The sequence below is a fragment of the Thermobia domestica genome, chromosome 6, assembly GCF_964235325.1.
Source record: "Thermobia domestica chromosome 6, izTheDome1.hap1.1, whole genome shotgun sequence".
NCBI lineage: Eukaryota > Metazoa > Arthropoda > Insecta > Zygentoma > Lepismatidae > Thermobia > Thermobia domestica.
Window position 1 is genome coordinate 162015029 of NC_137459.1, and position 26639 is coordinate 162041667.

General features: G+C 37.0%; 1 protein-coding gene across 3 annotated transcripts in view; it reads left to right on the forward strand.

The window, feature by feature from the left end:
- The window catches only part of LOC145688300 (peroxiredoxin 2-like), a 106685-nt gene that overhangs the window by 59183 nt on the left and 20863 nt on the right, over positions 1–26639 (forward strand). Inside the window, exons 1-2 of one of the 3 annotated variants that reach the window (XM_081762309.1) lie at positions 14141–14298; positions 21094–21238. In XM_081762309.1, the coding sequence (XP_081618435.1) occupies positions 21105–21238 (134 nt within the window). In that variant the 5' untranslated portion in view covers positions 14141–14298; positions 21094–21104. Of the gene's footprint in view, positions 1–14140; positions 14299–14377; positions 14502–21093; positions 21239–26639 lie in introns of those variants that run through there. The other 2 variants (XM_081762310.1, XM_081762308.1) reach the window with 2 other exon arrangements.

Here is a 26639-nt window from a genome sequence, read left to right on the forward strand (position 1 = left end):
CTCTGTTACTCATGATTGCGCACAAACTCTTCGGCATCGAACACACCAAGCTGTCTGTGGTCTCACGAGAAATTTTACCCCGCTCTGCTAGTAATGCACTTTTCAGGTCCTATTTGTTACAGATGTCGTGTTTGCAAATGTTTTGTTCCAACCAGTACCATAAATTCTCGATTGGGTTGATATCGGGTGATTGTGGTGGTATTTCCATCCAACGATGTGTGTTATATAACAACCAGAGCTAAGTATTTAGGGCTGTATGCTTGGGGTCATTATCCTGTGTGAAGACATTGGGGAGGGAGACCCATTTCTTCCAAACTTGGTGGAAGATGTGTCTTCAGAATGTTCATGTAAGCCTTGTGGTCCATTGTCTCTTCAATAAAGTATAAATCACCCACACCACTTGCGCTCATACAACCCCATACCATAACAGAACCCCTCCCCCACCATGTTTCACAGTGGCCCACCATTTTCACATCCAGTTACTCATAAGCATTCTTCTTCCTCCACACTATCTCACGTCCGTCTGACTTGAAGATATTAAACTTACTCTCATCGGTAGAAATGACTGTTTTTCAGAACTCATAATTGTTATTTTTGTGTTCTTTCGCGTATGTCAATCTCTTTTTCTTGTTCACCTTACTTATAGAGGGTTATCCACGGGCTGTTCTCCTCTATATCTCCTATCACGAAGCACATTTCTGGTGGTTTCAGCACACACAGTCACTCCTACATAACATTTCACTTTAGCTGCCAACTTCGGCGCACTTAACCTCGGAGATTTTTGGCCACTTGACGCACAATGTTTCGTTTTGCTGTCACTGAAAGCTTTGATGGTTGGCCGCTTCTCGGTGCATTATCTACTCTATTTGTTTTCTCATACCGGTAAACAATATTTTGAACCGTTTTCTTGGTCTCCGAATAGTTTTGCTGATTTCCGCAAACAATTTTCCGTTCCGAATCAGCTCCACTACAATCTTGCTTTCTTCTTCCGTTTTTCCTTCGCTTTTCTTCCTATTGCTGCTTCACGAAAGGCAAGATATTACTGCTGTCCACTTTGCTACAGCTCGAGTATCCAGGGGCGGACCAAGGGTCGGGCAACCCGGGTAACTGTCCGGGGCGCCACAGCCAGGAGGGTGCTAAAACAAGCCTCAAAAAGTAAATTTTATAAAGTGTTTTCTACTGACTTTTTAAATTTATATTCTTGTAAACCAGCGTCAATTACGTCATCTTTTCCCATTCCACCATTTAAGAAGAGAATTTTATAGTACTCAACAGGAACTATTGGTTTTACTGTTCCTACTACCAGATGAAAATGCTAAAAGTTCTCTTGAAGTATTAAAATATGTGGCGAGTAGTCAGCTGACAAAATTTCCCTAATGTAGCAATTTCACTCAGAATTGCCTTCACTCTTCTTGTCATCGTGGCTTCAAGCAAAAGGGATCTCTCAAAATTAAAATTAACTAAAAGTTATTTGAGATCTACCATGTGCCAGGAGCGACTCGTGGGACTCGCCACAATGTCGATTGAGTTCGACATTCTTCAAGACATTGACATAGATGCCATTGTCAGAGATTTTGCAGACAAAAATCTCAGTACGTTATATTGTAATTGTTGTGAGGTGCTGAAAATAAATGTATTTAAAATTGTTTAATTTGTTGCTAATTTTCAGTAACAGTGTAATTTAACTTTTTATTTGTTTTTCTTAAGTTTGGTTATGCTATTAATTATCACGCCTGAGACCAAAGGTTGCAAAGTTAGGAAAACAAATTGTATAAATTATTCTAGTACTGTTTTTATGGAAGAAAAAGATATGGACGCCTTCTCATAAAATTTCCTAAATTGGCTTTGATATGGTTTACTTATCAAACTTAAGAAAGTTACAGGATTTCTAACACTTGATAAAAATCTGTTATTAAGCTTTAGTCTTGTAAGAGTGTTCAGCTTTTGTATAAATTCATGAGATACGTTTTATAAATGCTATGGACTTCAACTACTATGACCTACATAAAAAAAGGTTGTTTATGTTGCTGTGCGTAAAACACGTTCAACGTATGTGAAAGATATTTATTGGCATTTCACGTTATTAGAATAGATTGTTACATGGTCAGATATACGGTAGAATCACTCCTAATATTATTGATATAACAAAACAATTTAAAATATAGCAGTAATCATTTCACCATTAGTATAGTATTCAATAAATGATGTTTGATATTGTTTTTGTTTATACATATCGATACATAAATAATAAAACACAATGTAATTGATACCATATGTATATTTTTAGGTACTAAATATACCTGTATGAAGTAATCGAGTATTATTTTTTCTTTTTTGAAAAATGGGTTTAAAATATTAAAATCACAAATGTAAAATATAGGCTACGTCTAGAGGGCGCCAAAATGTCACTTTGCCCGGATGAAAATTTTGTCTTGATCCGCCCCTGCGAGTATCTTGTGTTCAAAGAGACACGGGTCCTAGAGGGTGAGACCACCTCAGAGGGCGCGTGTTCATAACCAAGATGTTTGCTCGTAAATACTTGGCGTTGAATGCTGCCCGACCTCCAATATTGCTGTTCTGTTGGAAAACCACGAAGCATATTCCAGTTGTCTGGGTGCGTACGTCATATACACAGGTAAGGGAAGTTCCTCTAAGAGCGCGCGGCCTCTAAGAGTACGCTCAACAATTTGCCAGATCTGGCAACGCTGTACGATGTTTGTTTGTATTCCTGCAGAAGCGTCGTTGTATGAAAGGTGGTTGTACACAAGTTGTCTGCTGCCAGCATCTGTGCCCTACGTTTTATTGGTAAGTAAATATTTTTGATACTTCCAGTGTAATAATTGAGTTCCCATTAATTAGTGTGTGTGGTTGAATACAGATATATTCTGTTTCTAAGCTTAGTATCAAATATTAGGTGTCACAATCAAGTTTGGGTATAAGGCAGATAATACCATCATATCTGGAAATTACTGCACACTTGCGATAGATTTGTAAAATGAGTGCGATTCCTCTAAGAGTACGCATTTTCTTTCCTTCAAGAGTACGCGCGCACTCTTGGGGACCGGTGATGCCGTACTTTTGGAGGACTGTGTAGACAATTGAATTTGACTATCAGAGAAGATCACCTTGTCAGATTCTTTTCCAATTCTGACACTGCGGGGTTACTTTGAGGCAAAATGAATAGGTTTCTCTAATATAAACAATAGCAGTGTGCATCGCTGTTGATTCGCATAGCCCGAGAAAGTAGGTAGGCCTAGGTATGATGTGAATCGCTGGCGATTTACATGGCTCACTGAAGTAATACTAATGTGAAATCACCGATGATTTACATTATAGCAATGTGAAATTACGCTATTCCTGAAGTGAATGAAGTAGGACAAAATCTCAGAAAAGTGGGTATGATTACTTTCAGGATCAGAAAATGACAAATTTGAACCTACTGCATGCGAACTAACCTCGGAAAAGAGTCAAGTAACATACTGCAATGATTTTTTAATGGTTTTTGTTTAGCTACAGTTTCTTTTTTTAAATTTTTCCAGAAACTGCCCCAACGTCCGTGCGACAGATAAAGCCAACATTCAGCCCTCTGCAAGAACAAGAATTGGCTTAGTACGTAAGGGACCTTGATTCTATGCTTTACGGTATCACATGCCAACAATTGATGGACTTTGCGTTCGACTATGCAGAGAGAAATCAGATCAACACACCTTCAAGAGAGAGAAGAAGAAAGCCGGAAAGAATTGGATATATGCATTTTGCAAAAGGAATAATAACATTGCGCTCACCGGAGAAATGCAGCCTTGGAAAAATAATTGACTTCAACAAAACTCAATACACGATATTCTTCAGCAACTTTCAGGCTGTGTTACAAGACAAACAATTTCTCTCTCATATAATGTTTAATGGATGAAAATGGAATTTTAACTCTCCCAAATAAAATTCCAAAAGTACTTTCGCCAATCGGTAAAAGGCATGTGGGTAAAGTTGTCTAGTTAGAGGGGACAGACGATTACTGTTCTCTGTTACATGTCTCCAATTGGAGTTTACGTGTCTCCAGCAATCATATTTCTCAGAAATAGAATGAAAATAGTGTTGAATGAAGATGGACCTGAAGGAACTTTACCTCTGGTCTCAGATTTTGGATACATAGCCAGCGAACGTTTTTCGGATTGGTTGAAACATTTTTCTCACCTCGTGAAGCCAACTCAAAATGATGAAGTGTTGCTACTTTTTGATAACCACACCACACACTGCACTTTGGAAGCAGTGCTGTATTGTAGGGATAATTACATTACCTTTCTTTCTCTTCCTCCGCATGCAAGCCACATGCTGCAGCCCCTTGACAAGGGATTTGGACCTCTGAAGACTACCTTTGCAGCTGAATGTGACAAATGGATGGTCAACAACCATTGATCACCCGTGGGAAGAATAACACAAAGGGACATTTCCGGTAGCATCCACATTGCATACGAAGGGATTGCAACAATTGAGAAAGCTTGGAGTTCGTGTAAGCTACAGGGATTCACTCTTTCAATCCTGATGTCTTGAGCGAAGTAGACTTCCAACTTTCGGCACTGATCGATCAACAATTGTGCTCTGCTGACAGCGAAGAGAATGGTGTAACAACATCAGATGTTCCAAATGAACCAGTAGCAGTATATCGTCAGCATGTCTGCCTCTTCCTAAACACTCAGGTGTACAGAGCAGGGAAGAAGTCTGAGATTATGACGTTTCCACCGTTTAAAAACAAACTTAAAACATCCACAGGAGCAACTTGCAAGAGGAATAGGCCTAACGATTAAGTTGATGCCAAGACTGAAGGAAGATATCGTGTTTCTTCAGACCAACCACGATCTTCATCCGAGAATTACTTCTGCCCTGGATGTGATGAGGAGTACACGCAACCCATCATCGAGGTTTAGGTGCAGTGTCATGCCTGCAAGAAGTGGTGGCATGAGGCCTGTTCAAATTATGAGGGCCTCGGGGTTTTTAAGTGTGACAGCTGCTAATGATCATATAAATGTCAGATTTTAGATGCATAATTTTATTGTAATGTTCTATTTGTTTTATTTGCGCATATAAGTTTCTGTTTAGTTTAAAAGCATACTTTGGCATAAATTGGCAGTTTTCAATTCTATTTTGTAATCTAGGCCTAGGTTAATTGTAGGCTATCTTTTGGTTTCCCTCATTATCAAGAATTTGAATACTTTTGATGTTACATTTATATTTGTATTCATTTAAACCAAAAGAACTTTGTACCTCTTTTCGTATTTCTGTCATAATTTTCTTTGAATTGTGTAATATCATCTTCGTTTGCTGCCTTGTAATAGTATTATTCTCACATAGCAAATGCGTACTCTTGGAGGACACATTGCGTACTCTTAGAGGCATAGTCCTTCAAGAGTGCGCAAATGCATTGTTTTATAACAATGCGTCTATTGTTGTAACTATTGCGTCACTGTCTTTATATTTGCCTCCAATTTTGACCTTAAGGAATGAATAAAGATTTGTGATAGAAATTATTACTCTGGGTGATTTCCCTTTTTTTCGTTACGTGTTTAAAGACTAAGTGCGTACTCTTTGGGGAACTTCCCTTACATGAATATCCTTCGTAAACTTTACTATTACATGTAATACGGTTGTCCTACTATTCCTACTTTTGTCTCATACCTTTTTTCCGACCAATACTTTTTTGGGCCACTGTAATCAATGCTCCTCTCCAATATACAAAGATGTCATCAAATACGCATGATATCACATTAACTGTACAACAGACAAGCCGGCACAGCAGCAGAGTTCTCCTTTGCCACGAATCACATCCCGACATGTGACATTTGTGCACAGGTTGCTGTGATTCGTTATGGTTGGTGTAAGAGATTACCTTGTTTACAACATTTCTTTGTGGAATATCATTATTGTGACACACTTGTTGCGTAAGATATTGTGCTTAAGAAACTGTTGGTCTGTGTTATAAAGTGGTGGATAGTACTTGCAATATGTATTTCTTCAATGCACGTCTAACATATGCATTTATACTTTCATCAGAATTGTTTGTGATCATTTGTGGATTGTGACCTTTCTAAACTATTTGGATTAATTTGGTGGGGATGTGGCTCCCCTTGCAACAGTTTTGTTAGCTTCCAATAAGCGTAATGTCACCAAGGATGTTACTACTACCAAGACAGCCTTCTACAATTTTAAAGAAACTCAATATCTTATATATCCCTTTATTCTTAATCCTCACCGTATCATTCTTCTAAATCTATGACATCTAATCTTCCTTGAATTCACATTTATATTTCATATCATTATCTTAACAAATACTTCTTTATATCTTTATAATCTTAAATCATATCCATCTTCAACCAAACTGTCATAAATCTATGTCATCTCTATAACTTATTTGCACAGGTTAACTATCATTTACTTGGTAACCGCAAGTATCACATTTGTAAACATTTTCTGCCCAACAAGTTTTTCCGCAGGAAATAACAAATACGTATATTTTAGTTGCATATCTAGTATGTACATACGCCTTTTTCTGCAAATTATTCCTGTCCTTTTGGAGATTTCTAGCTTTTTTGAAAATATTTCCAGAGGGGCTTAGGCCCTTTCAAACCATTTTTCCGCAGAAAAGAAAAGTACGTATTTCTTATTTCCATGTCTAGTATCTGTATGCACAGTTTCCTCGGAATCACTTGTGCCCTTTTGTCGATTTTGGCCTTTGTCATTATTTTTGGAGATATTTGAATAGGGGCCGTTGCTCCCCATGCAACCGTTTTCTCACACAAAAGAAAACACCCGTATTAATTAATTTTCCATCTAGTATGTATATATGTCTTTTCCTGCAAAATGATTCGTGTCGTTTTGGAAATTTCTAGCTTTTTTGAAAATACTTCGGTAGGGGCTTAGGCCCCTTCAAACTGTTTTTCCGCAGAAATGAAAAAAAAAACATATTTCTTATTTTAAGTCTAGTATCTGCATGCATAGTTTCCTAGTAAATGCTTATGATCTTTTTTCGATTTTGGCCTTTGTCATTATTTTTGGATATAAAATACCTAAATGGGGGCCGTTGTTCCCCTTGCAACCGTTTTCTCACCCAAAAGAAAAAAAACGTATTCCTTAATTTACTATCTAGTATGTATAGGAGGGGCGCGGTGGCTCAGTGGTAGAGTGTTCACCTCCGGTGCTTGGGGTCCCTGGTTCGATCCCAGCTCGCGTCGTGTGGACTTTGTGGTGGACAAACACCGTGCTCGTGGATTTTCGCGGGGTTCTCCCGTTTCGTCCCACTTTCTTCATTCCACCTTTTCATTCATTGCTCATCATCACCGTCTCCTTTAGCCTAACCGGCATACGCTTTTTTCTGAAAACTGCTCATGTTCTTTTGGAGATTTCGAGCTTTTTTTGAAAATACTTCGGGAGGGGCTTAGCCCTCTTCAAACCGTTTTTCCACAGAAACGAAAAGATACGAGTCACTTTATTTTGTGTCTAGTATCTACCTGAAAAATTTCGTTGAAATCGGCGTGCGACACTTTACGGGTGTTCCGTGCAAGTCCCAAATGTCCTAGAATTTCTTTCTAGAAGTTTTAGCCATTAAAGTGGCAATGTCGTTGGTTTCTTTATTATTGAAGCATTTGCTGAGCAATGAAAGACTTTTTTTTTTTTTAAATGTTTTTGAATGTAATCATATCGTGCTTAAGTATCATAAATAAACGTTGCGTGACTCACTGCATATATGTAGCAATACCTGCAATCTCTCTCCGTACTCGGCTACTTGAAAGCCAGTTTCAAATTAAAAATGAAAAAAAGCTGCAAGTGCAAGAGGTGTCATGGGGTACGTGGAAAGTTTTATTTTTTTAAATCTTGATGTAGAGAAAATATTGAAATTTAGTTATTGTTAGTGTTTGAATTAAAAAAAAAAAAAAATAACACATGTTGTATATTTTAATAAGATTTTGGCGAGACACATCAATGCTAGTGACGCTATGCTTCCAACTATAAAATCAGAGTGCATGCCGTTTTTCTCCAATAGTGGAATCGTATCATTTGTTGTTCCAAGTTAAGAATTTAATCGAAATCGTTAGTCTATCGTATTTTTAATATAATCTATAGTATAAAATATGGGCATTAAAAATGTATCCTTGTCAGAAATTAAGCACAAACACAATTTGAAAGTAAGCCATCAGAGTGAAGTTTTTATTTGTCTCGATTCAATCTGTGTCTTAGGTGTGTTATAAATTTTATCTTTAACACAACTGATAACTGTGACACGCGTGAATCTCGTTGAGGTTTATCAAACATACGATTAAAAGAAAATACGTGGTGTTCATGAAGAGATTTGCAAATACAAATATAGCGTCTATTATCAGTCACAATAAAAAATGCATGTTTTTCGCGGATTAGTAGCTTTACCTCCTCGTAGCACTGGAAAATATAAGAAAATCAGTTCACATATTTATTTAATTGACCTTATTAAAATTTTTGAATCTATGAATCTTGGTAGCACAAAATAATATACTGTGTTTCCAAATGCAGCTTACGAAACACACAATATAAATACTGTAACAAGAAAAGAAAACAAAACAACAAAAAAAAATCAAATTACACACAATCTATATACAAGGTGTTAATGAATTATACCGGCAAACTGTAAGAGGTGATCCCTTACATCAAAATAAGAGAAACAGTTCATATGGACATATGGCGAAAAGTGCGTAGTTTCAGAGCTAGGGCTGTCCAAAATCGCGAAAAAGTTAAATTTCAATAGGCCCTACTTTGAATTCCAGAAACTGTGGATAGTGGTTCTTATCAGCGTAAAGGAAGCCATGCATATACAATCGAAAAGTGCATATTTCATCAATTGTCAATAGATGTAGACGGTATTCCCTACAGGGTGTATTTCTCAGATATGTTTTTAATAGAATTTTCAGATAAACCCTGATTTTCAAGAAGGGTCCACAGGAGGCAGGAGGTAAGCCTTGACAACAATGCACATCCAGTGCTTCGGAGGGAAGGCGGAAGCGTTAGGAACCGGCTGCTCCATGTTTCCTTGTGTTCGGAATAACGTGTGATGATAATGTATTTCGTCATGTACGTTTCGTCACGTTTTCTTCACTTACAAGTGTGAAAGAAAACATCGAATCATGCGTTTTCCCGAGTACGAGAAACGTGCTGCTGACTATCCTTAACACTTCCGACATCACACCAAAGGATTCCGTGTTCACTTCTGTCAAGGCTTATCGTTTGCCTACTTTATACCAATCATGAAGTCAGAGCATATCTCAAAATTTGGTTGATGGCATGTCTGGGGAATTTCACCCTGCAGGGAATACTTTCTACACCCATTGAACATTAATGAAATATGCACTTTTGGATTGTGTGTGCGTGACTTTCTTTACGCTGACAAGGATCACCACTCTATGATTTCTCGAATTCAAAATGGGGCCTCTTGAAGCTCGGCTTTTTCGCGATTTTGGACAGCCTTTGCTCTGAAACTATGCACTTTTCCCCCCACAGGTCCATTTTAACTTTTTGACTTTTGATGTGAGGAATCACCTCTTACAGTTTGTCGGAATAGTTCGCTAACACCCTATATATATATATATATATATATATATATATATATATATATATATATATATATATATATATATATATATATATATAATATATGGCTTATGGAATCCGGAAGTTCAATGCCGCGTTCACAAAAGCTCTCCACTGACTTCTATCCTAAGCAACTGAATCCAGTTTCTACTTTGTATTCCTATCTCTGCGAGATCCATCTTAATATTGTCCTCCCATCTGCGCCTAGGCCTTCCTAATGGTCGTTTTCCGATTGGTTTTCCAGTCAAGACTTTGAAAGCGTTTCTACTTTTTTCCATTCTAGCTACATCACCTGCCCACCTAAGCCTCCTAGACTTGACGACCCTAACAATGTTGGGTAAACCGTATAAATTATGTAGTTCCTCGTTATGAAGTTTCCGCCATTCCCCATTCCCGTTCCTCTTGGGTCCGAATATTCTTCTCAGGATCCTGTTCTCAAATACTTTCTATGTTCTTCCCTCAGAGTAAGCGACCATGTTTCGCAACCATATAGGACAACAGGCATGATTATCGTTTTATATATTTTAAGCTTCAAATTCTTCGACAGAATTCGCGACGACAAGAGATTTTGAACAGAATAGTAACATGAATTCCCTGCTTTTAATCGACATTTAATTTCTTCGCGAATATAGTTTTCGTCTGTTAATATTGATCCTAAATATTTGAAAGTATCCACTTTATCAGAAGTATTATTTAATATTTTAATGCATCCACAATTTTCCGTATTACGGTCCCGACGCACTTCCATGTATTTAGTTTTCTCTGCATTTAGTTCTAAACCCATGTCCTTGCAAGCGTTTAATATGATCTCTGCATTTCTTTCTATTGTTCTCCTATCATCCCCTATTAAATTTACATCATCAGCATATGCCATAACCTGGTAAATACCGTTCAACTCTAGGCCCTGGTTGCAATCTTTGATTTTCCTTATAGCGTATTCGAGCACAAAGTTAAGTAATAATGGCGACAACGCATCTCTTGTTTCAGGCCATTTTCGACGTGAAAGCTCGTGGACAAATATATGCAGGGTGAGTCAAAAGTCCTTGGACACCTGCATAAGTTTGAAAATCGACGGGAAAAGTAAAAAGTGATTATGGGAACAGAGGTTTGATGAGGGGCCGCAACTTTTGGAGTGTATGCCATTCATGGCCACCATATTGAAATCCGCCATTTTGGATACAAGTCAATTTTTTAAATGCGAAGGGGGTGTATGACACATCAAATGACACTAGCTTGAGCTGAGGAATTTAGTGGTGTTATTTGTTTTTTTTTTCTATCTTGTACAGTTTAGAAGTTATTAATGTTCAAATGTGGGAAATTACCTTGATACTGAATGCCAGAACACATGCTATACGTGTTGTCCATCCCGTGCAATACACAACTGTAGTCGCCGCAACCACTCTGACTGCACACGGAGGAGAATGTCTCCTGAAATTTGGTCACAGGCTTGTTGGATGCGTTCCTCCAGGTGTCTCAAATCACGGATTGTCTGAGCATACACTATCTGTTTAAGATGTCCACATAGATAAAAATCACGGGGCATTAAGCCAGGGGATCTGGGCGGCCACTCCATGGGACCACGGCGACCAATCCTCTTCCCTGGCAGTTGTCCATTCAACTATTCACAGACACCAAGTCCATAGTGTGGAGGAGCTCCATCGTGCTGAAAATAAGATGGGAAAATGCCGTCAGCGTTCAGTGTGGCATGGAACACAAGGTCCTGCAGCAGCATCAGATACTGTGGTGCAGTTAAGGTGTTGTAAATGAAAAATGGCCCAATGATGCGGGTGTCCCATATGCCACACCACATCATCACCTTCGCTGGACTATGTTCTCGACTCGGGTCAACCCAGTTCGGGTTTGCGTCACACCAGTATTGACAATTATGTCGATTAACCTCCCCGTTCAAAGTGAAATACGCCTCGTCGCTGAACAGTATGCCCTTGGAACGCAGAATCCAGTTCGTGTTGTTCAGTAGCCCACACACAGAACTCCAACCGGCGATCAGGGTCATGCTCGTTCAGTTTATGTTGCATGTGCAGCTTGTAAGGATGCCACTGATTGGCGTGCAATATCCGGACAACGGAGGATTGGCTTATTGCACATGCTAGGGACACACGACGGGTACTTCGTGTAGGACTTTTCACAAACGGCGCAACAACCGCCGTTGCAGTTTCCTCATTGGTGTCAGTCTTTGGTCGCCCACTACGTGCCCTATCTTGAACAGAGCCCGTCTCCCAGAATTTGGTGATCACGTGAGCCTCCGTAGTGTGCGATACCGGTTCTCTGTCTGAGTGCCGCCTGTTGTAGTCAGTTGCTATTGTTCGGTAGCTGCGTTTCCCTGATATAAGGATGATTTCGATCTTCTGTTCACGTGTCAGACCCATTTTAGATCACCTGGAACAAAGAGAGAAGTGTGTCAGCAAGAAGGTAATTTCCCACATTTGAACATTAAAAACTTCTAAACTGTAGAAGATAGGGGAAAAAATACACCGCTAAATTCCTGAGCTCAAGCTAGTGTTATTTGATGTGTCATACACCCCCTTCCCATTAAAAAAAATACTTGAATCCAAAATGGCGGATTTCAAGATGGCGGCCATGAATGACATACACTCCAAAAAAGTTACGGCCCATCATCAAACCTCTGTTCCCATCATCACCTTTTACTTCTCCCCGTCGATTTTCAAACTTAGGGAGGTGTCAAAGGACTTTTGACTCACCCTGTATATAATCCCTCCCAGAACTTTTGCGGACCTCAATTTGGATTTAAATGGCATCAGATGTGTCACTGTTCATCTCTGTGATCTGAAAAACAATAGATTTGACATTAATATAGGTCATTTTCGATTATTTGTAAATGTCTTACCCCTTCTTTGTTACATCGTCAAAGTGATATGACATGTTTGAACTTCATCTAGGTTGAAAATTTGATCGAGATCGGTTCGGTGGTTCAAGAGCTTGAGTCACAAACATAATCACTTTCAATTTTGTAATATAGATAGATTAATAAAATATTTATTTGTGAAATATGAAAAAAAAAGTTGAAATATTTTTGAAAAAGTAGTCTGAAAAGCAACTCACCTCAAGAGTGAACTATCTCTTGTAAATGTATTTGTAAGGAGTAATTTACGCAACATTATAGTTAGTTAATGAAACAAATACTTACGAAACTAATAAAATCTTCTAATTGCTTTTGAGAAAATCGTCCGAAAAAAAATCATCCCAAGAAGAAACTACTCTTCGTACATTTTTCAAGACAATTGAGTTGGGCCATATTGGCAGGTTATTAATGAAATGTGGACAAAATTACGAGTCGTTTTTCAGAAAATCGTTTTACCTCCCACGGTTATGCCGGTTAGGCTAAAGGAGACGGTGATGATGAGTAATGAGTGAAACGGTGGAATGGAGAAAGTGGGAGGAAACGGGACAACCCCGAGAAAAACCACGCACACGGTGTTTGTCCACCACAAAGCTCACTTGGCGGGGGCTGGGATCGAACCCGGGACCCCAAGCACCAGAGGTGAACGCTCTACCACTGAGCCACCGCGGCCTCGAAAGAAAACTCACCCCTAAGAACAAACTACACTACCCGTCCTCGATTTTCCCCACAGAAACTAGTTATACCACATTGTGAAGCTATTATTGGAAAATTGATTTGTGAAATATAAAAATCGTTATAGCTGTTTTCGAGGAAGTCAAAAATTTTAATTTTCACCCTTCAGTAAACTACTCTTTATTTTTAGAGTAGGATAGACATTCGAAGTTCCTCTGGAAAATAATAATACTGATAAAAAAACTTGGAGAATCAAGTAAAAACCTTGTTGACAATTTGATTTTTATTCGTTCAGCGATATGTAGCTACTACTTTACTACATCAGGACGAACAGACTTTGAAAATCACCTTTTCGGTATGTATGGTACGTCTAAAATCGGTGAAATTTCGAATTCGATTTTTTCATGATCACCATAATTCGTTGTCTCTTTTGGTTGCTCGAAAGTAAAAAGGAATAATTGCGGACCGGATTCTGCCCGTGGGTCACCATTGGCAATAAGTGGTACATAATACGCTGTCATTTTAGATATGGATATATAATGATTTAACGCTCATTTTTTTTTTTTTTTTTTTTTGGCGTTAAAATTTGACTTACACGCAACATTCGTCTCATTTACCGTATAGATTTCATTTCACTTCTAAACTACGTTTGATAAATTTCATGTTGAAAGAAAACTACTTTCTGTCATTTATTGCCGCAAAGCTTCCCGTTCTCCATTGTATTATTATGTAACTTGTCTATAGCAAATATCTTGTATTTTTTTTCTGCTGAAAGGGAGAGTGAAACATTTTTAAAGGAAAAATAATAATGTCATTACATTATAAAAATTTCCAAGAAAGTAACAATGTGTTAAATAATGTACGAATCAATTTATTAATTTGCTTTGTCGTGAGCTTGTTAGATATGGCAACCGTGCAAGTTATTATGAAGTTTCCGTTCCATCAAATAGAGGGTGTGAGTGAGCGAAAAGCTGGGTAAGTCAAGTTTCCGTCATCGCCTACTCTTCGCTCCGCTGTTCGCTCTTCTCAGTTGAGGTTTAGCGATATCTTCATAACGTTCTGCAGGCAGAGCGAGATAGGTTACTGGTGGCAATCTAGTTTAAGTAAACTGTTCCTATAATTTATTGTTTTCAAGCAAGGTGAGACATCTATTTGGCTTCTTATATACATTTGCTTATACTATTTTTCATTCAGTAATCGTAGTTTAAAATTTCAAGTTTAGTGGGTTAATCCTCTGTTCGGAACTGGTAACATTTGCTGCTTTCCTGTGGAAAGAACCGCCTGGGTTTTGAGAGGGGATCATTTGGTGTAAAGCTGTAGGATATTCAAGGAATTGTTATAAGTAATGTGCCATCACTTATTTAGTTTTCTAAAACCATAGCGTTTAGTAACATGTTAATATTGTAATTATATTATAATTATGTTCTAATCTAATGACATGTCAGCGATTCTCACCTCGTGTTACTTCAGCCAATGTCTGAAATTTTGATAATATGGCGATTAATGTTCGTAAAGATTTTTCCCCCTTGACAGTGTAAACTGTGTTTAAAAACTTTTTGTACTGCATTTTTAATCAATTAACTAGATAAAAAATGTCTTTAATTTTGTTTTTCTAAAGTCTAGAAATAATACTTTAGTATTATAATTTGAAGTACACACTACTTACCGTATAACGTAGGTAAGATGGGTAGGTCAGTTTATTTTCAAATATACCATGATGTATGAGTGACCGATATTTAATTAATGACAAGATGTATAGTATAATGTACTTCGGTTGCGTAATAGTTCGAATGACTGCATCGAGAAGGAAAACTACCACGTGCTGGAGCCGGCTTGAGTTCGCGCTTGCCTTACGCTGGAAGTAAATAGTGAACATTCATTCCCAGGAAGTTAATTTACATAATTGTGAATTTATGCGATGGCTTTATTATTCGTAATAAAACCTGTGTAAAACTGGTATGCAAATGTTGATTGTGACATGATCACTGTATAAGGAAAACTTTGCAGAAGTCTAGTAGTCAATGAAGCTGTTCAGTTTTTTCTCGCATAGGGTGGTATAGAAATGCGCGCATGCTTATTGCTACAGATACTTGAAAGGTTAGTTGAGTATATCGCGTGTGCAGAATTAATATATGTATATATATATTTAACTGCTGAATATAGGTAAAATTAATAATTGATGCTGTGACAAATGTAAACTCCTCAAATTACTCTTATACAAAAGCTTCCGGTGTTTATAAATTTCGGATATTCCATTAATGGACGCAGATTGAGGACTGGGATATCTACAACGTGTGGAAGTATAACTGCAGTATATAAAACATGAATTAATCCCAAACCAATTCGTGCTAGGTGGCCACTAGAAAGCACGAATGCTATCGAACTGTCAGAACAGGCGCGGAGCAAAGGGGGGGCTCAAACAGTAGCAAGGAGATGCGTTAAGGAAGCAGGCGCGTCAGTGACCGTGGGTATACGCGTAAACGTGGATAGTGGAAAAATTGTGGCATAAAAAAGTGCCTTGTGTATGGCACATTTATGCGACACTTGTGTAGTCACTTTGTGCACTGCCTTCACATAATGTCTTACAAAGTACTACGTGTTAGAGCACGCTTTCCATTTCGTATTTCCCATCTTAATATATGATACTGATGTCGTAACTTACAACGTACAAAACTTCATGCCGCGTAAAATGAAATATCTAAAATTTTGCCTAATTTGTCATTTGGTTCAGATGCAACTCCCCTCTTAGTAGTTTTTGCTCTACTAAATTTATTTCCATTAGTGCGGCATACACGTCCTAGGTTAATAAGAGTGGGTTTGAAGCTCTACCATATTATGCTTTGTCTTTTTACAGAACCGCATCAATACATCAACTTATATAGACCATAATTTAACTTAGTTTTTCTCTCTAATTAATCACCCTACACTGAACGTTACTTTGGGGTTAAGTTCCAAAGTTGGGCGTCCGTTTCCAGCAAAAATTTTAAAATTTACAGGAAAGATATGGATAATTTGATGGTTTGTGTGGTTGATAATACGAGTCTCAAAAAATCTGTTATATATAAGCGGTTATAAACACGGAATTATACGGCGAGCGGAGGAAACTACTTGGCGCAAGGTAACAAAACAGTTGCATTGTGGGAAAGAAACGAGCATTTATCAACAGTGCGAATGTACACCCATATCCAAAATGATTGTCGCATATCTATAACGGTCTTCTTGTAAGAATATAATTTGATAGTGATCTTGCAGGGTACTTTTAATGCTGATACTGTGTATAACCGGGAAGTGTATATTTATAAAAAAATTCATAGGAAAAGAACTATAAATACGAAAATTATAACTAGTAAAACAAAATGTTGCTAAATGGACAAGAAAATTTTATTTACTGCTCTTTTGACATGAAATTTACCACAGATATGTCTTTGCCGATTATACACATACTGACATTATAAGAAATACCGGGCGAATTCGTTATCAAATTATATTCCTAGAGCAACATATTTATAGACATGCGACAATAATTTTGGATGAGTGTAAAAGGGCAATGAAGTAAGTTTTAACATTTGTGAAGCAATACGTTGATAAAGAACAAAATCTTTTAAAAGCTTGAAGAGCACGGATTAATGAACCTAGTAACAAATTGCAGAAAGTGTGCAAAGGAGAGAACAGCGAAAATACATGGCGAAAGCGGACGCCCACCTTCGGAATAAATGCCTTACTTTGTTACTTATGCTGACATTTCGTCTGATTGTTAATTTCTCCGTAAATTTTGTATTTCGAGGCCGCCATCTGCGGCAGTTGACCCTTCCAGAATGTTCTTTATGGACACCTTCGATCCTAGTACTCTAGTGTTAGCGGAAGTGTTTGTAATGTAACTCGTTCAACTCTTACGGTAAGTATCCTATCAGTTGTTACAACTTGGACTGTAGCTTTCAACTGATTCTTCTAATAAAATATCTGAAGACTGCCGTAGTGTTTAACGAACGGATATGATGTGAATGTAATTGTTTTAAATAATGGTAGTATGTTCTTACTTGCCCATATGAATTTAGAAAAGTTACATTAACTTGCTCTTCAAAGTAAACAATTCCATCAGATTGGAAAACAGATATTCTTCCCCGGATTCAACGTAATATTTACTGAATGCTTAAAGGCACTTTGTGTGCAGAACCTACGAAAAATGGTAGTTTAATAAAGAAGCCATGTGGTTAAGAGCCGGAAAGGAGGTCCAGAAGCATGAATGCGTGAAATTTACGAAAGAGAAATGAATCTGAGATTTTTCTTGGAATTCGTACAAAGTAAAGAAGTTGAATGTCTCATTTGTAAATGTTAAAAGCTTAATCTTGGCTAGATTTTAAGTAGACTCATGCTCACATCAGATATTAGGGTGTAATGAGGCAATTAGTTCCCTATATCCGAAGTTAGCAGTTTCAAGTGATGAATGTGACATTTCTATTTTATCTTTCATAACGTATATTGGTAAGGAGGAATTAAGTTTTGTGGAGCAGAAAGTGTGATGAATGTGGGAGAACCTTCTAAGTTTTGTCTGCTTTTCACCTTTCAATTAAAGGGTCCCGTGTTCAATTCTCGGTTCAGTCCTTTCAAGTGTAAACCAAGTAGCGGTTTACGTGTCCCTTTAAGCGAGTAGTCTTCTTGATAACCTTGGTATTTCTTAAGGATGTTAAGCCTAACATTCAAAACAAAATACATTTCTGCTTGCCTGATTGCCTGTTTTATAAAGAAGTCAAGGTTGCTTAAATACAGTATATTGATAGGAGTTGCCAAAATTTATCAACTGCCTACGTAGCTTCCAACATTAGCTTGGTTTGGACTTTGTTTTAATTTTATTGAATGATATCTACATACTAAATTTGTAATTTAATACCCCAGTTTTAGCGAACTGATTGATACGTTGATCTTAAAATTTTACATGCAAATACATTTAACGTAATAACAGGATTTTCCCATCGCTAAGGCGGAAGTTTCCCAATTTATATATAATTGTGTTTTTACTTGTGTAATTGTATCTTTTTGTCCTTCTGAAATTACTCGTGACAATTATATTAACAAGTAGGCCTGTGTAAAGGTTAGTACAACGTATTTTTATCAAGAGTCCTTCATGAGTCGGTACTCATTGCATTTGTAACCAATTAGTCCCGGTTTCATGTCCAAATGGACAATTTCTCTTTTGGCATAAGCCGAGAAGCAGTTTGAATTTAGCTTTAGGCTTATGTGATCCCTTCCTGCATAACCTTGTTGCATAACACCAAAGCGAAACACTTATTTCTGTCCATATGTAATATAAATACATAGGGCAAATTATTTAAACAAAAAAAGATGGTTTTCTATAAGTGTTTTTTTGCCAACCCTGCAATTGACCTAGTTTAATAGACCCATCGTCGCTGATGCGCCTACGGACGCGCTACCCTGCTAGTTCACGGGCTTCGAGCTTTTTATTGGGCGCCTAGCCATTTCCTCACTAGTTTTTATGGGATGTGTCCTGACCCTTATGTGAAGTTATAAGGCCCTCCTGAAGTGATTCTACACCGATGAATGCAGTTTCTCCCTTAGGAAACGCTAAGGTAGTAACAGGGAATTTACTTATAAGAAATGAGTCTAAGTTTTTAACCCTGAGCAATCTATTCCCGCCTCAAGAGCGCCGGTTCTTTTTAATCTGAGTTTGATTGCAACTCTCTGGGAAGTAGTTCTAGTAAGCAAATTAGTAATTGAAGAATCTTCGGTACGAAGTAACAGAAGCTTTGAAGCAATTATTTCTGTGGCACGAACGATTAGGTATTCCTGTTCATTGTTTAGACTACATGTAGGCCTAATTTGAGTGCGTGGAGAATCATGGTAATGGGAGCAGTGAGTGGAATATTGTAAAATGTAATTTCACTTTCGGAACACTATAATAAATAAATAAATAAATAAATAAAGTGGAAAGAAACTCTACCCAAACCTAACTATAACATTGAAAGTGAATTTCAAAATCTTCTGTTGTCTACATGAGCTTATATTGTAATTTACCTAATTAACTAGTACGACAAATAATCTTACTCCGAGAGCAAAGCTGCTATTTTTGCTAATTAAAAAGTGCGGATGAAAGAATAGTTGTCTTAAATAAAAATTTACCATTACTTACCATTAATTTAACATTTAACCGCGAAGCAACTTTAAACTAACCACTAACGTATTTGGGTATCTTCCATGTTGCCAAAAGAACACCAAAGAACCAATTAGTCTGCAGCATCTACAGATTAGGAGCAAATGAATTAATAAAGGAACGTAACTGTTACTAGAACCGGAACTGCTTGAATGCAAGAACTGTGAAAGAACTAAATTGAACGAGTAGAATTGTGCGTGCCATATAATTACGTAGCCACAAATTTAATTGAAGATCAGTTATAGCTTTAATAATGGATGGATCAAACATGTTTTCCGATAGCACTTCCGGCGTAATTTCAGATAGTTTTCATACAAGTTGCGTATAGAACTTGCAATGGTAACGATTTGCTTAAATGTTGTAGTGAGATAGGATTGTAATTTTCATGTAAAATTCCGAAAGAAGGGACTTGAAACAGCAAATGGGCCGAAGTAGATAAGGGAGTGTATTGACATGAAATGAAGATTAAATAAATTTGCGTATGCTTTACCTAGTGGACATGTTCCTGTTTAACCGAAGAGGTGAGTTTTGGGTACGAAGGTTGATAGCGGGAGTAACGAAATTACTGGATTCATTCATGGGCTAATTACTGCATTTTGTATTTTCTTGCATTCATTAGATTATGAAAGTGACAGCGTGTGGGCATGTTCAGAAGAGTCCGAACCAAAAACTTAGTCCTTGTATTATATTTATCACCAAATTGACGAAAGTGAATTTTTGGAATTTAAAGTATTTTGAGCCATAAGAACGAATTTGTTTTGAATAAGGGGGAAATTTTTGACAGCATTTAGCTCCGTTGGCAGAAGTGTAAGTTCACCCAACAAATTTTCAAGAAGCTTCTGTTAATGATATGGATCAATGTGATCATAACTAAAATCAGTAATGTTTCTAGCATGAGGTTTACGTACACTTCATTGTTTGGTTTAAAGCAAGAAGTTGTCAGGGGAGAACATACGACACTGGATTTCTTACTTGTAGCAAACTTCACTGTTATGATCTATACGCATGCAGTATGTTAGAATTATTTGAATGTGAAGTGGTCATTACGATAGTTTTCTTTAACGGGAGGAGGGTACTTGAATAAGTTTGAAGTTCGGCAGTGAACACTATCAAACGAATTACTGTATGACAAAACTGTCATAGCCCGATTTGTCTGTATGGTAATTGTTAATGTTACGAAAGGTTTAGTGTAAAAGGTAGGTGCGTGCACGCTTAGTTCCAACAGAAAGGATCGTGAACCTTGAAGCAGGTTTAAAAAAAATTTTTTTGAAGTAATGACTTGTCGCTGCTTTTGAATTGTTTCAGATATTTTCAAACATCGGGATGACTATTAAGAGTGTGTGAATGTTCGTGGTCATGTAGCAGGTATAGGCCTATTCCATAGAAGTTTTTGAGACTGCTGAAGCGCATTAAATAAAATCGTGCACGTTTGCGAAATTCTGTACCCAGTTAAATGATACCGTAAATTATTATTGTACCAGACTGGTTGAGACCTTAGGGCAATTTATATCTAAGTAACTAGGTCGTATTTTTTTAAATTGTATTTTCAATAACTGGCTAGGGCGAAGTAACTTCATAGTAGTCACATTGGAGTGAATTAGGTACATTTGATGTAAAGTTAAGATTGATTCACTGAAACTGTAGTTTCGTCTTTATTGTTCCCTAATGTAATGTGTATTTTCTCATATGTGAAGCAAGTTTATATTCGAATAGTTAATTTTTAAGTGGTTTTGAAATTAGATTCTAAAGTTAATTTTTCTTTTTCAAGGACATAGAAACATGCCTCTCCCAGAACTGCAGAAACCAGCCCCAGACTTCAAGGGTACCGCAGTGGTCGATGGCCAGTTCGAGGAGATAAGTCTATCTAAATACAAAGGAAAATATTTGGTTCTATTCTTCTACCCGCTTGATTTGTAAGTATGATTTCTATAGGATCTTAAGACTTCATTTCAATAAATGATCATTTAACTAAAGCAAGTATTTTACTAATTTGTTAGTGACTAAGTAGTGAAAGAAATAAATCTTGAGATACTGTACTAAATTTTTATTTGAGGAAATAAAATACAATGTTTACGCTATTTTATCAATTGTCCATTTAAAGCCATTACGATCCTTAACAATATATTTCCTTCGGAAAATAATATATATTAAAATTTTATTAATAGTGCCAAATTTTATATTAATAGTGTATATATATATGAATGACTTCCATAATTCGTGTAATTTCGTAGAGCACTGGAAATTTTCACACTATTAATATAAAATTTGGCACTCCTATTGAGAAATCAGTTTTTCGAATTTCTAAAGAGGAGAAAATTGCAGTTTAGCCCCCGTTTTGGGGGTGTAAACACACAACTTAATTTTCCTTATAGGAGATTCAATGTTAAATTTTGGAAGCAGTTTTCTCCAATAATTATTCGTAAAGATTTTGGGGCAAATGAGTTGTATTTGTTACAAAATGCAAAAACACTCATTCACAAAACTGGTAAAGCAGTCTCAAACATTTTGGGAAGGCCCCACTTTTGGGGGGCAAGGGGCGTAAAAAGGTGGTGGGTGATGTTATCAAAATCCCCAAATTTTCGGAGTGCCAGTAAGCGTCAGATTAATCACGAATGTCAGAATTAATGCTTCAATGCTTCTTACATGTAAGAGTGATAGGGGGCGAGGTATTAGATGGATCTTTATAAAAATTCAATTTTGTTCCGCAAATGCCAGTGGGCGTCAGATTTTTCACAAATGTCACAGAATTAATATTCAAATGCTCCTTTCATGGCCAGTGACTTGTGGGGCTATAGCCCCCTTTCAAAAATAAAAAAAATACCGTAAATATTCTTAGTAGGGACATACGAGAAGGTATTTTTTGTTAATGTGAAATTTGACGTCATTGTAGCAAGAGTATTTTTCAAATCTGGAATGTTATTTTGGTAACGCACAGGCTTACGGTGCATCCATCAGATGATTGATCTTTATAAAAATTCAATTTTTTTCCCTTGAATGAGCGACAAATGTCACAGAATTAATATTCCAATGCTCCTTGCATGGTCTATATGGGGCTATAGCCTCCTTTCAAAAATTAAAAACATCATAAACATCCTTACTATTGACATACGGGAATGATTTTTTCTCAATGTGAAACTCGGCGTCGGGTTAGCAAAAAGTTATTAATTTATCAAATCTGGAATATTATTTTGGTAATGTACCGCCTTAGGAGGGCACGGGGTGAAGCATAAGTTATTGGATCTTCATAAAAATTTCATTTTATTTTGGATAATCCAATGTGTCAGATTGATCACAAATAATACGAAATTAATATTCCAATGCTCCTTGCATGTGGCAGTGACTGGTGTTGGGCTACAGCCACCCTTCCAAAAATCACATATTTTACGGTAAATATCCTTAGCAGGGACGTACGGGAAGGAGGTAAATATCCTTTACAGTTTGCAGTTTGTCATTGTAGAAGAACGTTTAGATTTTTAAAAATTTCGAATCTAGTGTAAATGAATATCGTCTGTGTAACAGATTGAGAGTATAGCTTTTTAATCACTGGAATATAATCACAGAATCTTGCGTTTCTAAAAACCAAATTGGACTCCTCTTATAGCATAAAATGTCACCAGCAACACAAAACAATGGAAAATGCCGCAGGTACCACGAACGAAAAGATCTTAATGGGAAGTAATATTTTAAAAATTAAAATGTTTTCTTTATTCATAGAAAAAGCTAATCTTTTCCCTACTTCTTCCACAATAACTGAGATCCCATCTTCCACGCAGTAGCCTACTCGTATACTGCACATACGTCAGTAAATTGTATACTATGGACACATGGTTGTAGTAAAAACAAATGTCTCGCGAGGAATAAGGATCAGGTTGAGTCAGGCTATACCATAAACCCAAGAAAACATATTCCTTTCTAAAAACGCTTCTTTTGGATCAGTTGTCATTAACTAAATAGCTTAGATTTTATTAATCTAAGTGTAAGACAGATAAAATGAACTTACTCTTATTCAGCATGCCCTCGTGAACGAGCAAGACATGAATTAATGCGATTTACTAGAGCCACTGTGAACACCCTCTCCAACATCTGGATGACTATGCTCTGCACAATTTTTTGTTTCCCAATAAGGAGGAATGACCGTAATAATATCACAAGAATAATCATAGAAGCGAGTGTTATTGTATTTTCTAACTAAAATTGCAAATTTACCCATGTGACATTCCCGTTAGGCAAAAGAGATTGAGTCAACGCTCCTGAAAGAAATCCACATATGGGTATTATCTTATTGTCACAAACATTTATTTTCTAAAATAATACCAAATTTCACATTGTTAAAGAAATGCTTCTGCTAGTAGGTCTTTGCGTAAATGTTTTGAATTCCTCTGCTCTTGCTCCGCAGTGGCACGACGGTTCTGTGAGACAATTAGCTTTAATACGCGGCGTGACCTGTCACTCATGATTTTCTTACGCCCACTGTTCCGCTTCCCCGATGTGGTTTTCCCGTGTTGTGTAGGCCGTCATCACAGACTGTCCCACGCGACACACCTAACGCAGTAGCCACTGCCGTCACACTCACTCCACATAACCGCACACCAACAATTTGCCCTCTTTGAAATTCTGAGAGGTCTCCCATTTTACACTACCTCCGTCTGTTGCAGCCACTGGACACTGCTGTTCCACTGCGTCTGACGTAGTAGGGAGACCGACCTAACACACCACCACCAGCGGTCCGGCGCTGCGGGCGCCACGACGCCACTGCCAACCCATACATCTGACGTGTTGCAAACTACAGGTGTTTCAATTTTTCTGATCACCATCTGTATTGCGATAATTAAGTTCGTGAGTATAAAGTATAATCACTTTCTGATAAAACAATGCTAGTCTTGTCTCACGCATCTACACCACGTTAGAGATGTAACTGCGAAATTTAGGTGAGGTTCAAGGTTTTCTTCAGTCATACACTACCCATTTGAACTCAGAACTCATCTGTGTGGGAAAGCTTCAACTAAAGTAGTTGTTCTGGTTCAGTGTGCTGATCATGAAACTTGAGATTTATATATGATAAAAGGATTTTGTTCTCGCGAAACAGGTATTAAGTTCGAGAGTTCAAGATGTTCGATATTTTTAAGATAGCTATTGTTGGAATACCTAACTAAAAATGGTTTAAAATTCAATTGTTGGTAACTATAATCAAGGTTGATATGTTTAAAACGAGGGCTGTTGTTTTATTCAGTTTGTTTTAAAAGTTTTAAACAAATTGTTTTAAACGTTTTTTTTTTTTTTTTTCGATGCTGGTTGGACATGTTTAAAACAACTAAAATATCAGATTGAAGAAGCTAATTTAATTTTCTAACAAACAACCCATCCTCCGCAGGATTTGTGCATGGAGTAAATTACAAGCAGTTATATTATAACAGCAATTACTGAACGAAATTCTGCACATCAATGTGCGTATAACGAAACAAACAAATTCAAGTGAAGTATTTGAACATTTCTTAATTTCCAAGAATAACGGAGGTTAAACACACTATACACTATTCTAAGATCCAAATTCACAAATTCAAAACTTGGGTATTTTATCATTATCATTTCCATAATAATGAACAGTTCTCACATCATATGTTAGAAGAAATACTTTGACAAATACAATACAACTCATAGAAAAGAGCAGTGACTAGCCTACAAGGAGCAAATGACATTTTAACTAAACAGTTTTCAAGATAAATTTCTATCTGCAACATGGGTAGCTAATAACGATTAGTGTCTACGGCATAACACAATTAACTCTAGACACCCGCCAGGGATTTTAACAAAACGGTACTCTCTCATGTTCGGGGCTCTGGTGACCCCCCTAATTATCAGTGTCATGAGTTATACACCATTGGAAAGCTTATAGACCACAAATTCCAACGAGGTAACATTCGTGAAATTCCCGCCGTATTTGTAAAAAAAGAACAGACATAAAAAATCATTAAAAATATGAAAATATTGACTTTGCGGGGCCCTGGCAACCCTTGCAGTCTCCCTACGCAGACAAAATGATGCTAATGTGTAGGCCACATACTTGTGACAATAATATAAGAAATGGTAGCCATTGCGTAATGAACTAGTTTTATGTGGGAAATATTTTAAAAAAATATATACGCAGAAAAACATTCATTGAATTAGACATTCTTTCCTCTGCCCCACTACAGTACCACGTCCATATGCAAATCATTTTTGCTGCACACATCATGTATACGAACAAGAATTATGCTTCTAGACCACCTCAGTGAAATATATCTTGTGTTATATGGGATCGTCCCGAAAATAAATGTAAATTAACCAAATTTGACCCCCTCTTCCTCTGTAAACAAGAAGTACACATACAGGTTACTATCATGTAGGGGACTACTTCATTGCTTCACATACCAATTTTTATGGATGTACCACAAACGGGGGAGAAATACCCGCCAAAACCTGATGAGACAAATTTTAAAAAACTTCATCCAACTCCAAAAATTGGCTAACTTTGCCCCTTTCCTGCTACCCCATATAAGCAAGAAGTCCAAATACACGATATTACCATGTAGTGGCCTACTTCATTGCTTCATGTAGCAATTTTTATGAATCTATCCCCCAAGAGGGGAAGGGCCCCCAAAAAGCTGTTGAAAAAGCAAAAAAAAAACCTCCTTCCACATACATAAAATCCACATCAGCAAAGCTGCATCTTTCAGGAATAAATTGGTACCTTAATTTGAGGTTTAAGACTGAGCCATTGAGGTTTAAAGCCCTGATAGAACGTAACACAAAGAAACTAAACTACATATTCTGTGAACGGAGATCGGAAAATTCCCGATTTCTTTCTCCGGAATTGAACATTTGGGCGGATCGAGATTAGGGAAGTTCCCGTAATTTGATCTAGCGGTTGAATATAGATGGCAAGCAATACCTAAGTGTGTAAAAATGTAATATATATATACCTATTTAGATTGTTTTAAACAAAATATACATTTTAAACATGTCTTTTTTTTTTGTTTAAAACAAAGCACTTTGTTTTAAACGTTTTAAACACAAAAGAAAACATGTTTTAAACATGAAAAACTTTCTTTGTTTTTTTTTTTTTAAATCATGTTTTTTTTTTCAACCCTGACTATAATTAGGCTAACAGTTATCGGTTAATTTTCCAAGGATTTTTATTTTACGTATTATGCTTTATTTTTTGAATACTTTTTAAAGTATCTGAACCCGTAGAGAACCAAAATTATGTTCACAGTAGTGATCGCATGCCCAGTGTCGTGCTTTTGGGTTGCTCTAGTGATTAGATAAATATGTGAG